The 11805-nt window shown below is 40.2% G+C and overlaps 1 protein-coding gene across 1 annotated transcript in view; it reads left to right on the forward strand.

The window, feature by feature from the left end:
• The window catches only part of Sacm1l (SAC1 like phosphatidylinositide phosphatase), a 69118-nt gene extending 59625 nt beyond the window's left edge, over positions 1-9493 (forward strand). The window contains exons 19-20 of the mRNA XM_034484076.2: positions 1-58; positions 7696-9493. Of these exons, the coding sequence (XP_034339967.1) occupies positions 1-58; positions 7696-7832 (195 nt within the window). The 3' untranslated portion in view covers positions 7833-9493. The remainder of the gene's footprint in view (positions 59-7695) is intronic.
• The last annotated feature ends 2312 nt before the right edge of the window (positions 9494-11805 follow it).

Here is an 11805-nt window from a genome sequence, read left to right on the forward strand (position 1 = left end):
TTGCCTATCATCATGGTTGTTGCCTTTTCAATGTGCATCATCTGTTTGCTTATGGCTGGTAAGTGGACTCTTGTTTCATATTCTGTTTTTGGTTTTTTTCCTTTTTCCTTTTGATACGGGGTCTTACTGTTTATCTCTATCTGGCTTGGAATTCTCTATGTAGATCAAGCTGGCCTTGAACTAAAAAAAAAAAAATCTGCCCACGTTTGCCCAGTGCTGTGATTAAGGCTGTGCCACAGTGCTTGCCGTAGATAATGCGCTTGAGTCTTGAGTGCATGCAGCACTAGGTGTTTACTTATTAAGTTTAATGAGTGGTTTGATAACTGGGTTTTATTTTGTATGTATGTGTGTAGTACGAGGCATCACTGCACACTAAGACACATCTCTAACTCTTGCTAGTTTCCTGTTGTTGTTTTCGTTGTTATTGTTAGTGGTAGTGGTGATTTTTTGTTTAGAATATCATTTTCTTTCTTTTATTTTAAATTAACATACAGGCTATTTGATATCATTACGGCATTTTCAAATCAAGTGTTTTAGTGATTCTTCTTCTCCCTTATCTCCCCCAGCACCTTGAATTACTATTATCATGTGAGGGGTGCCCATATAGAGGTTAGAGGACAACTTTGTGGAATTAGTTCTCCCATTTTTACATACAGGGGTCAGACTCCACTTACTAGGCTTGCAAAACAAGTACCTTTAGCTACTAAGCCATCTGGCTGGCCCTGTTTTTTTAACTTAAGGTTTTTATAAATTTTTTTTGTTACCAAAATAATACATAATAATTATAGAGAACATAACCAGGCAAAATGAAAAGAAAATTGTCATTCTGCCTGCTAGAAATAAGCTAACCCTTCATAATATTTTCCAGTAATTATTATTTGTATGTGTTTGAATATGTTGCTTGGGTAAGGCAGTGGTGATATGTAGAGGTCAGAGGTCAGAGAAGAACTCTGGCAGAGTTGTTTCTCTCCTTGCACAGTGGATTCTAGGGATCAAATTCAGATTACCATGCCTGTGTGACAAGTGCCTTCACCCACTGAGCAGTTTTCTGAGGCCCCATTCATAATATTTTGATGTTTGTTTTGTTTCTTAAAACTGGGTCTCTGGTTAGCCCTGGCTGTCCTGAGACTTGCATGTAAAGCAGTGTTGACGGTCCCTGCAGGTGCTCTTTAACCCTACCCCTGTTGTTCTTCATGTAGAATCTTGGCTTTCTGCAGCACTCCCTGTGCTTGTCTTCCACAGCGCTTCTCACTGAACTCAGAAATGGATTTTTTTAGAGGTAGATTCTCCTCCTGGTGACCTATATGTATTTTTCTGCATAGAATGATTTTTTCACTTATCTTTACCATCCAATCATCAGATTTTTGAGGCAGAGACTATTATGTTCATTGTTTTGTCTGCTATGTCTGGGCTTATCTAAACCCTCAGGTGTTTTCTGAATTAGGGATTGGCATCTGACCACCACCATCCTAGTCTCTACTACTATCAGCCTGCACTTCTTAAGAGGCTCGGTGCCATACATCTCTGCCCTCATCAGAGTTTAGCACTGTAAACAATTACCACATGGTTTGATAAAATACTACAATGTTGAATAGAGGGAAAAAAAACATAGTAACTTGCTATCCTAGTTAGCAAATTAGTGCAAAAAGCCAGACAGACAGTATTGTCTTTGTTTCAATATAGTCTCTGTAGTATATTCGTCAACCTTCTAAAACTTGAGAACCCATTCTTACCTACAGTGAAAACACAGAAAGGGATAGGAATTGCTTACGGTATGGTTGTGACTCTGTGTCAGGTTTTATAGCAGGAAAGAAAAGGACAAATCCAGGCAGCATGTGCTAAGTGCTCCAAGGCCAACAACTGGTTTCAGTCACTCCCTGGATCTTTGTTTGACTTGGGTCTTTTTATTTTTTATTTTTTTATTGGATATTTTATTTATTTACAGTACAGATGTCATCTCCTTTCCCCATTTCTTCTCCCTAGAACCCCCTATCCTATACCCCTTCTTCCTTTATGCTTTTATACCATTCTGATTACATGCATGTATAAGGTCAGTTCTAGGTTGAGGGTCTAGCAATACAATAGATGCAGATAGTTGAGGAACAAGCAATACAATAAACACAAATAGTCAAAGAAAAAGCAAGGCATTAAACCAGTTACTTGAACACTTCCATGATCACTGCTTCTAAAGGCTTATCAGGATGACCAAAGTATCTGAGCCTACTTTCCTATCCTAGCTTAAGGTCATTTTCATGTCTGAAGCCTACTTCCTTGTTCTAGTCTGAAATTTTAGAATCCTGTCTGAAATTACTTCTTTGTTCTGGCCTAATATTTAGATTCCTGCCTGAGATTCCCTCTTTGTTGTAGCCTATGATTTAGACTCCTACCTGAAATTACTTCTTTGTTCTAGTCTAATGTCAGATTCCTGCTTGAAGCCTACTTCCTTGTCCTTGGCCAATGTCATATTCCTTGTCCTTGGCCCATGTCAGCTTCTTGCCAAGCAGCCCCAAAGGCTCTCCACCTCTCCCCCTTTTTTATTTCATTAACAAGACTGAGCCTGTCTTAGGTCGTTCTGACAAGAATGCCTTCCTTACCCATCATGGAATATGCATTATCAAAGGCAATGCACTTTTGTCTTAGGTTGGTAAGGCTCTGTGCAGAATCTTACCCATCCTTGGCTTGCCAGCCTGTTAATTTAATAATTCTGTCTGGGGGTCCATTTTCAGGTTGAAGCCATGTACTTTGGCTGCCAACATGTTGATGTTGTTAAAGATAAGCTTTTACATGATGGGCAGGCATAAAAGTATTCCCAGGACAAGAAGGGCTAGCCTGATCAAGCTAGATATGCCATTCCTGAGGTTTGTCCAAAATGGAAATACTGAGCTCAGGCCATGTATAATTTTATCAGCATTATCTGCAGCATCAAAGGTCAACAGAGCAGCATTCTTTAAATTCATAAACTCATTATGCAAAGTTAACACACCCAAAGAAGTGTTAGGATTATGCCAAATATCCTACAGGTGTCTTTAAACTTTTTTTCTAATTATAATGATAGTCATTGTGAATTCAAAAGTAACACTACTCCAATGATATTTGTCATGACACTTGGGATGGCTTCTAACTCCTGAACCCTGAACCTCCTTCAGATAATTTGAATGGGTTATAGAGCATCATTCGCTGTTCCAGATACCTATATAAATCCTTTTGTATATACTCAATACATTAGTAACATTTTTTGCTAGATGGTTAACAAAAATAGCTGTCTTAACTCCTTGTGTCAATGCTATTGCAGAAGCAATGGTGCTAACAATTAATGGAATTAAAGCCGTTACACCAGCAATAATCAAGCCTGCTACCCTCTTGCTTCTGCTTAAAGCCTAACTCACTTCTTCCAGCACTTTCAAGCTTTTTTCAGAGAATCAAGGTTTTCTAATACTCAGGGCAGTGAGACGAAATCTGGTTGATAGACCCCCGTAACAGACATGCCAGGTTTCAACACACTAACATAATTGGAAATTATACAGTCAATACAACCTACAATAAATGCTGTAGAAGAGACAAAACCAATTTTAGCTTGACAATTAAAAGAGCTTTAAAACATGCACTAACCCTTGTTTGAAATCCAGATCCTGTCCCAACATCATTATCTCTTGCTATCCTAACATCATAGCAAGCTACAGCTAGCTTCCAAATATGTTCCTGACAAAGTCCAGATCCAGTCTTCCAAAAGTAGACTGTTATTTCCCATATTGGTTTGATTTCTAGACCAGTACATGATTGAGTCCTAATAGCTGGGCACCTTTAAGAAGAATACAAGAGATATAGTTTCTCCTTTCGATTCTCTATCCCACAAGGTCTAAAAACTTGAGGCAAGGCAGCTTGTCCCATCTGGGATATAGGCAAGCAAAGGTGGGTCAGGAACATATGTCCAATACAGCTTCCCAGTCACCCCTGTCAGGGCACTCAGCAAGCTCACAGGTCGGCATCATTCTTTGTCTCAGCAACAGTATGTCTCACCAATCTTTTTAAAGTTCCATGGGTCTCTTCCACAATACCTTGTCCTTGAGGATTATACAAAATCCCCGTAATTTTTTATTTAATTTAATATTCTTTTTTGACAAAAAGTCTCGAGTACTCAACTACAATTGCCAGACCCATTATCTACTTTTTTTTAATTGGATATTTTATTTACCTTTCAATGTTATCTCTTTTCCCATTCTCCCCCAAAACCCCTTATCCCATCCTCCCTCCTCCTATTACTATGAGGGTGTCCTCCCACCATTCTCTCATTCCCGCCTCCCTGCTCTCAAATGTCCCAACACTAGGGAATCCAAACTTTCAGGCACCAAGGCCGTCCACTTCCACTGATGCCTAGCAAGGCCACCCTCAACTACCTGTACAGGTGGAGCCATGAGTCCCTCTCTTTGTGTTCTCGGGCTGGAGATTTTAGAGTGGCTACTCCAGCTTGTTTTTAGGACCATTTGCTTGAAAAATTGTTTTCCAGCTGTTTACTCTAGAGTAGAGTCTGTCTTTATCTCTGAGGTAGTTTTCCTGTATGCAGCAAAATGCTGGGTCCTGTTTACAAATCCAGTCCGTTAGCCTATGTCTTTTAATTGGGGAATTGAGTCCATTGATGTTAAGAGATATTAAGGAACAGTGATTGTTTCTTCCTGTTATTTTTGTTATTAGAGCTGGAATTAATGTGTGGCTATCTTCTTTTGGATTTGTTGGAAGAGGATTACTTTCTTGCTCTTTCTAGGGTATAATTTCTCTCCTTGTATTGGAGCTTTCCTGGTATTATCCTTTATAGTGCTGGGTTTGTGGAAAGATATTGTCTAAATTTGGTTTTGTCGTGGAATATATATCTTGGTTTCTCCATCTATGGTAATTGAGAGTTTTGCTGGGTATAGTAGCCTGGGCTGGCATTTGTGTTCTCTTAGGGTCTGTATGACATCTGTCCAGCATCTTCTCGATTTTATAGTATCTGATGAGAAGTCTGGTGTAATTCTGATAGGTCTGCCTTTATATGTTACTTGGCCTTTTTCCCTTACTGCGTTTAATATTCTTTCTTTGTTTTGTTCATTTGGTGTTTTGATTATTATGTGACGGGAAGTATTTCTATTCTGTCTAGTCTATTTGGCATTCTATAGGCTTCTTGTATGTTTATGGGAATCTCATTCTTTAGGTTAGGGAAGTTTTCTTCTATAATTTTGTTGAAGATATTTACTGGCTTGTTAAGTTGGGAATCTTCATTCTTATCTATACCTATTATTCTTAGGTTTGGTCTTCTCATTGTGTCCTGGATTTTCTGGATGTTTTGTGTTAAGAACTTTTTGCATTTTGGGTTTTCTTTGACAGTTGTGTCAATATTTTCTATGGTATCTTCTGCACCTGAGATTCTCTCTTCTATCTCTTGTATTCTGTCAGTGATGCTTGTGTCTATGACTCCTGATTTCTTTCCTAGGTTTTCTGTCTCCAGGGTAGTCTCCCTTTTTGATTTCTTTATTGTTCCTACTTCCATTTTTATGTCCTGGATGGTTTTGTTCAATTCCTTCACCTGTTTGGTTGTGTTCTCTTGTAATTCTTTAAGGGATTTTTGTGTTTCTTCTTTAAGGGCTGCTACCTGTTTACCTGTGTTCTCCTCAAATTCTTTGAGAGTGTTATTTATGTACTTCTTAAAGTCCTCTATCATCATCATTAGAAGTGATTTTAAATCTGAATCTTGCTTTCCTAGTAATATGGGAAATTCAGGACTTTCTAGTGTGGGAGAACTAGGTCCTAATGATGCTAAGTACCCTGGGTTGCTGATGCTTATGTTCTTGCGCTTGCCTTTCACCATCTGGATCTCCTTAGTGCTTCCTTAGTGCTACCTGCCCTGTCTCTGACTGGAGCCTGTCCTTCCATTATCTTGGTTGTATCAGAACTGTATGGGGTGGGTGTTAGTACTGGGGTTAGAGCTGGGGTCCAAGATCTACTCAATGCTCAGGCGAAGACAGGAAGGAACCAGTGCTCCAGGCCAGGAGTGATTTCCTGGGACTAGTGGGTCCCAGTTACTCCCTGTTTGGGGCGGGTGTTGCTGTCTCCTTACCTAAGATACTGCCCGGGTTAGAGCTCCTGGGAGGCCTGCTTCCTCTGGGTTTTGTAAGATTAGGGGCAGAGCTGCCACCTGGGATCTACTCAGTGCTTGGGCCCAGGCAGGAAGGATTTAACTTGGGTCTTAAACACTGCACAGTGGGTGCTTGTTCCCTGGGAGCAGCTCCCTGTCAGATGGGTTTGTTTGGTTTTCTGTGCTCACCATAGGTTAAAGAGCTTCTGCAGGGATAAGGCCTGAGTGAGAGGAGGGTTCCTCTGGGCCGTGTCCAGTAGCTTATAGGAAGCTTCATTCTTGGTCTAAAGAAGCACAGTGCTTGCTGGGCAGGCATGTTTGAGGTCCTACTTCAGTCCTGTCCTGGTTTGTTTGTTTGTTTGTTTTTCCCCAACTCGACCCAAGCTAAAATCTTCTGGGAAGAGGGAACTTCCTTCCCTTGAAAATATGCTTACATAAGATTGTCCTGTAGGCAAGTCTATGGGGGCATTTTCTGGATAAATGATTGATGTGGAATGGCCTAGTACACTGTGGGCAGCGCCACCCCTGAGCACCTGCTCCTGGATTATGTAATAATGCAAACTCGCAAGCCATGGAGAGCAGTCCATTAAGGAGCTTTCCTCCACGGTCTTTGCTTCAGTTCCTGCCTCAAGGTTTCTGCCTTGGCTTCCTTCAGTGATGGACTGTAGAGACCACATAATGCCTTTCCTCTCTCAAGTTGCTTTTGGTTATGATATTCCTCTCTGCAGTAGAAACCAGGACAACTCCCCAGACAAACAATAACCTGCCTCTGCATAACAACTTTTAAAACTTGAAGCTTTGAAAACTGATAATGTTGCAAATTTAGGGATAATTTTGAGTAAATTAATACTGAATGCTGGGGATAGTGTCCTGTCAGGTAATGTATGCAGACAGGGGTTGCTGGTTTCCAGCCCTTGCTGGTTCTTCAAGAGGGAATATAGATGCATCACAACCTCTGATGTGCTCTGGCTTTCTTCCCTTGAACAGTCTGACTGACCATTTGACTCTACATGTGTTTCTCCACACTTGAGGCCAGCAGATGCAGGAGAGGAGGTTAGCTCTTCAAAGAGAAAAATGAAACAGGTCTTTGCTTCATGGGTGCTGCTAACTTTTATAAACTCAATCAGCAGAGTTGTGTTAAATGCTGTTGCAATATGTTATGATTTATATAGTTGAGTTTAAAAAATACATTCTGTAAAGAGTGTTTTATATAGGTAGTTTGATAATATTTCAGTGATCACAGAACTGTGATTAAACTGTCAATAGTAATTCCTTGTGCTAGTAAAGCATTTAATCTCAATGATAATTATGATTTGTGTGGTAGTTAGAAAGAGAGTAGTCCAGTTCCCACAGTGGCCTCTATTAGGAGCCTCAGTATTGCTGGGAACTTGTCACAGAGGCCACAAGTTCTTAGGGTCCCACAGCTGATGGTTGAGCCTACAGAACCGAGACCCCTGGTTTAAAACTTAAGAAGTTGTATTTTTCCTGTGGACATGCTAATAAACTTCAGTGTGAAATTGGACTATATAACTGACCACTAGACCTGGTATCAACAAATGATGTATTATCTTTGTTTTTAATATCAACAGGTGACACTTGGACAGAAACACTGGCATATGTTCTATTCTGGGGAGTTGCAAGCATTGGAACATTTTTTATTATTCTTTACAATGGCAAAGATTTTGTTGATGCTCCCAGACTGGTCCAGAAAGAAAAGATAGACTGAATTTGTGTTTGTGGAAAGCGGCTTGGCTTGGAAGACTCCATGATGCAGAACTGGAGTCTTTACTGACCTGCTTTCCACAGGAGCCCAAGGTCTTCTTAAAGCCTTTATCCAAAAGTACCTCTTGTGGTTTGGGCTGGGTGATGTCTTAGAATTGATCTGATAATACTGCTTTGATGATCTCTTTACTGTTGGGATGGTTATATTTATAATTTGAAGCTATAGTATAATTAAAATGTAGCTTAAATTCAGCTCACAGAACAGAAGAAATCTATTCATGTCAAGTCAGAAGTTCACAGATAAGTAATATATTTTAAAAAATTTAACTTCTTTCATTATTTAAAACAAAATTATTTTTCTAGCTCTGTTTCATTATTGCCATTGTAAAGCAGTCACTGTTAGCAAGCTTATTTTCCATGTATCTTTGGGCTTTTCTTAAGAGTTTAATAATATGCTAATTCTACTATGCTTATAGAATGTCTCTTAAAGGTCAAGTAGTCTGCTAAGTTGTGATTTCACAGTAAGGAAGAGGAGAATGGGACCTAGAGTCATTTGAAGTTTCTAGTAGCTGCCTCTTGGCTTCAGCCAGCTTGAGCTGCTGCAGTGCCCTAGCAGCTCAAATGTCATGAAAAGTTCAGATATATTTTATCTTTTTTAAAAGGTATAAGTGAAATCAAAGAATGTAAAGTCTGTCTCTTATGCTAAAGGTCCAAAGTCGCCTCTTTTAAGAACGACTCCATTGTAGGAAATACACTGGACCAGCCACTGCTTCCTCTATAGCTTGTAGGATTTTATTATTATTACTATTGGTTACTCACTGAGACATGCAGGCCTTAGAGAAGGTCTTGTGCTCGATTTGATTCTCACTTGGGGTAGCAATTGCTTTTTCATGCATGACACTCTGGCTTTATCACCCTGTCAAGATTTATGTTGGCTGTCAATAAGTGTCTGAAATTTAGTGCTTCCAGGTAGCCATAGTTCTCCAAATCAAGGACCAACTTTAATTTATGCATAAAACAGACTGAAAACTACGCTTCAGAAGCTGTGCATAGTTGTAAGACAGATTATATATTAAAATTGTAATTATGAGGTTTAGATATTAGAGCAGTATATAAGGTAGTATCATTGCACTATCTTAAAACAATTCAGTTAAACACTGTTATATAGTACATCAGTGTTTTGCTTTAAAATATGTAGAGTTTTTTTTCTAATAGTACCTTATATTATCCTTAAATATTTCTAAAAGCGCCTTTAACATTACCTTTTTTTCAACATTGTCTTTTATAAACAATAAGAGTTATTGCTTTTAGAAACCGGGAAAATCCTGTGTAGCTTAAAATCAGTCATTAAACTTACAATAGGGTAAGCAGATAGAACCACCTGTTCTGACATGTGAGTAAGCACAGTGTGTTCCCATGATGGACATTGAGGCCCGGCCGTGTCTGCTGTAATATACTGTAAGCTACTGGGCATTTTACAGTAAGCACACTTCACGTCAACAGCTTCAGGAAACCAAATCTGAACCACTAGCATGGCTGCTTTACAAGGACTAATGTCAGAGGGTTAGGCTGCAAGTGATCAGTGTTTGAGAGCCCTGCGGTGATCTTGTTTAACTCATTTACTGTACATCCATATGCAAAAATAAAATGCCATATTCTTTTCTAGCCACTGTCGGTATTGTTTCTCTGTTTTTATCATGGGTATTTTTTTAATCTTAAAGCAATGTTTGATCATTATAGAAATACTAATCACTATAAGTAGACAAGATCAATAGCTTCTAAGCTGTTTTCCAGTAATCACCTTAGACACTCTTTATGGCTTTGTGGGGTTTGTAGATAAGGCTAGGGCAACATTTAGTAATATATAACATTTAGTGATGTTTAATATCCATAAAAGTATCTGTACTTCCAAATTATAATTTGTTTCAAGGTGATATAGTTACAGGATGATAAGAAGTATGGGTGGATAATTGGTACAGATTGCGATCAATGAATGGGAAACCAGTCTGTAGTGGAAAGTATGTTCAGGGCTGAACATGTAACACTGTTGTTAGAACACTTACCTAGCATTCACAGAACCCTAGGCATGATCCCCAGCGCTCTGTAAACCTGGCATGGTGGCCACACCTGGAATCCCAGCACTTGGGAGGAAGAAAATCAACTCAGCTCCATAGTGAGTTTGAAGCCAGCTTATGCTACATGAGATTCTGTCTCAAAAACTGTTTTCATAGAAAACATGGAAAGGTGTCCGTGAGCCTCAGGGACATGCTGAGTATAGAACAGCCAGGAAGCCCTTGCCTGTATGTGCGAAATGAGGTAAGATTCCTTGGTAAGGACATTCAAGTTTCATACACATGATGTACATATGTTTATATACCTACATGTGTGTGTGCTTTGTGCATAAGTACAGTGTTTTCATATTTACTTGTGTGTGTATATATGCTTTAAAGATTAATTTCTATATTTCCTTAATCCATTTCTTTGGGTTCCTAGTGGAGGAACTTCAGCAAAATGTGGTAGGTAACTTGAATGTATTGTTTGTTCACTGTGAGCGTAGAGCAGCTCTGAATGGCCTCACCCTGTTAATTAACTCGTCACTGTAACAAGTCGTTACCTCACTTAGCAGCTTGTGGCTGCCTGTGTTTGCCTGTGTTTATTGTCTCAGTTTCTTTGATTCAGAGCATTCCACAAGACACAGTTAAGATTCTACTGGAAGCAGGCAAGACCCTCTTTCAAGACTACTGTCACTGTGACGAGATTCAGTTCCTCCCAACTTGTTGGGTTGGCCGTCTGTGCTGACTCTGGACTGAAAGCCATTCATCTCTTCAGACAATAATTTTGTCACAGCCAGCAATCTTGAGTGCATCACTTTGACTGTATCCTTTGCACTAGAAGTCAGTGGCTGTAGCTCAGTCAAGGGGAAGAGACACACAGAAGCATCAGTACCAGGAGATGGGGATCTTTTGGGAGGTATAGGAAGTACATCTCTTGTGGCCAGTAGAGAGAACACCAGGGAGGTAGAGGGGAGGTGACTGGGACTTCCTGGAGGATGTGGAACTCAACCAGGACAAAGGTAAGCTGATTTAATACTTCAAAGCAGGCAAGCTTGGAAGGGAAGGAGAGAGACTGGACAGAGGCTTTGCTGGTTTGCCCCATGTTGCTGACCTTGATTTTGGCCTTTTCAGTGAGAATAGCACTAGTGTTCCTTCCTCCCAAGATTTTTATTTAGTGTGTTGCCTGCATGTATGAATGTGCTCTACCTGTGTGCCTGGTGCCTACAGAAGCCAAAAGAATGTGATGGAGTACGGACGGTTGTCAGCTACCATGTGGGTTCTGGGAACTAAATCTGGGCCCGTGCAAGAGTAGCAAGTACTCTTAAACTGAGTCATCTGTCTAGCTCTTGCACACGCACATGTGCCTGTACCTTATGTGTGTACAGAGGTCAGAGAAGGACGTGAGGTGGTCTGCACTCATCTTAATCCTCTGAGACAGGGTCTCTGTGGAATGACAAGTCACATGCATGGCCAACCTGGCTTTTTTCATGGGCACCGGGGTCCAAGTCTCTGTTTGCACAGTAAGTGTTGTGACTCACTGAGCTCTCTCTCCTTCATTGAGCTTCCCCTTTTCTTCTTTTGTAGTTGTTCTAAGACAGTGTTTAACTATGTAGCCCAGATTGTCTCCAGACCTCGGATCCTCCTGCCTCTGCCCTGGAAGTGCTGGGATACACCAGTCTCAGCATACCTGACTGTTTCTTTCACCTTTTTGTTGTTGTTGATGGTGGTTTTGAATTTTATAACTTTTTTGCTTATGTATATTTATTTATGCATCCTTTGAACTCAGTCTTCATATCACTGATTATATCTGGAATCGCATCTCTTCACTGTCGCCTGTGTTACAGTGCACGTAACACAAGTGCATGCTGGAACACTGTCACAGTACACTTTTTGTCAGTAGCTGGCTGCAGCTCTGCTCACTAG

Source organism: Arvicanthis niloticus, chromosome 21 (assembly GCF_011762505.2).
Source record: "Arvicanthis niloticus isolate mArvNil1 chromosome 21, mArvNil1.pat.X, whole genome shotgun sequence".
NCBI lineage: Eukaryota > Metazoa > Chordata > Mammalia > Rodentia > Muridae > Arvicanthis > Arvicanthis niloticus.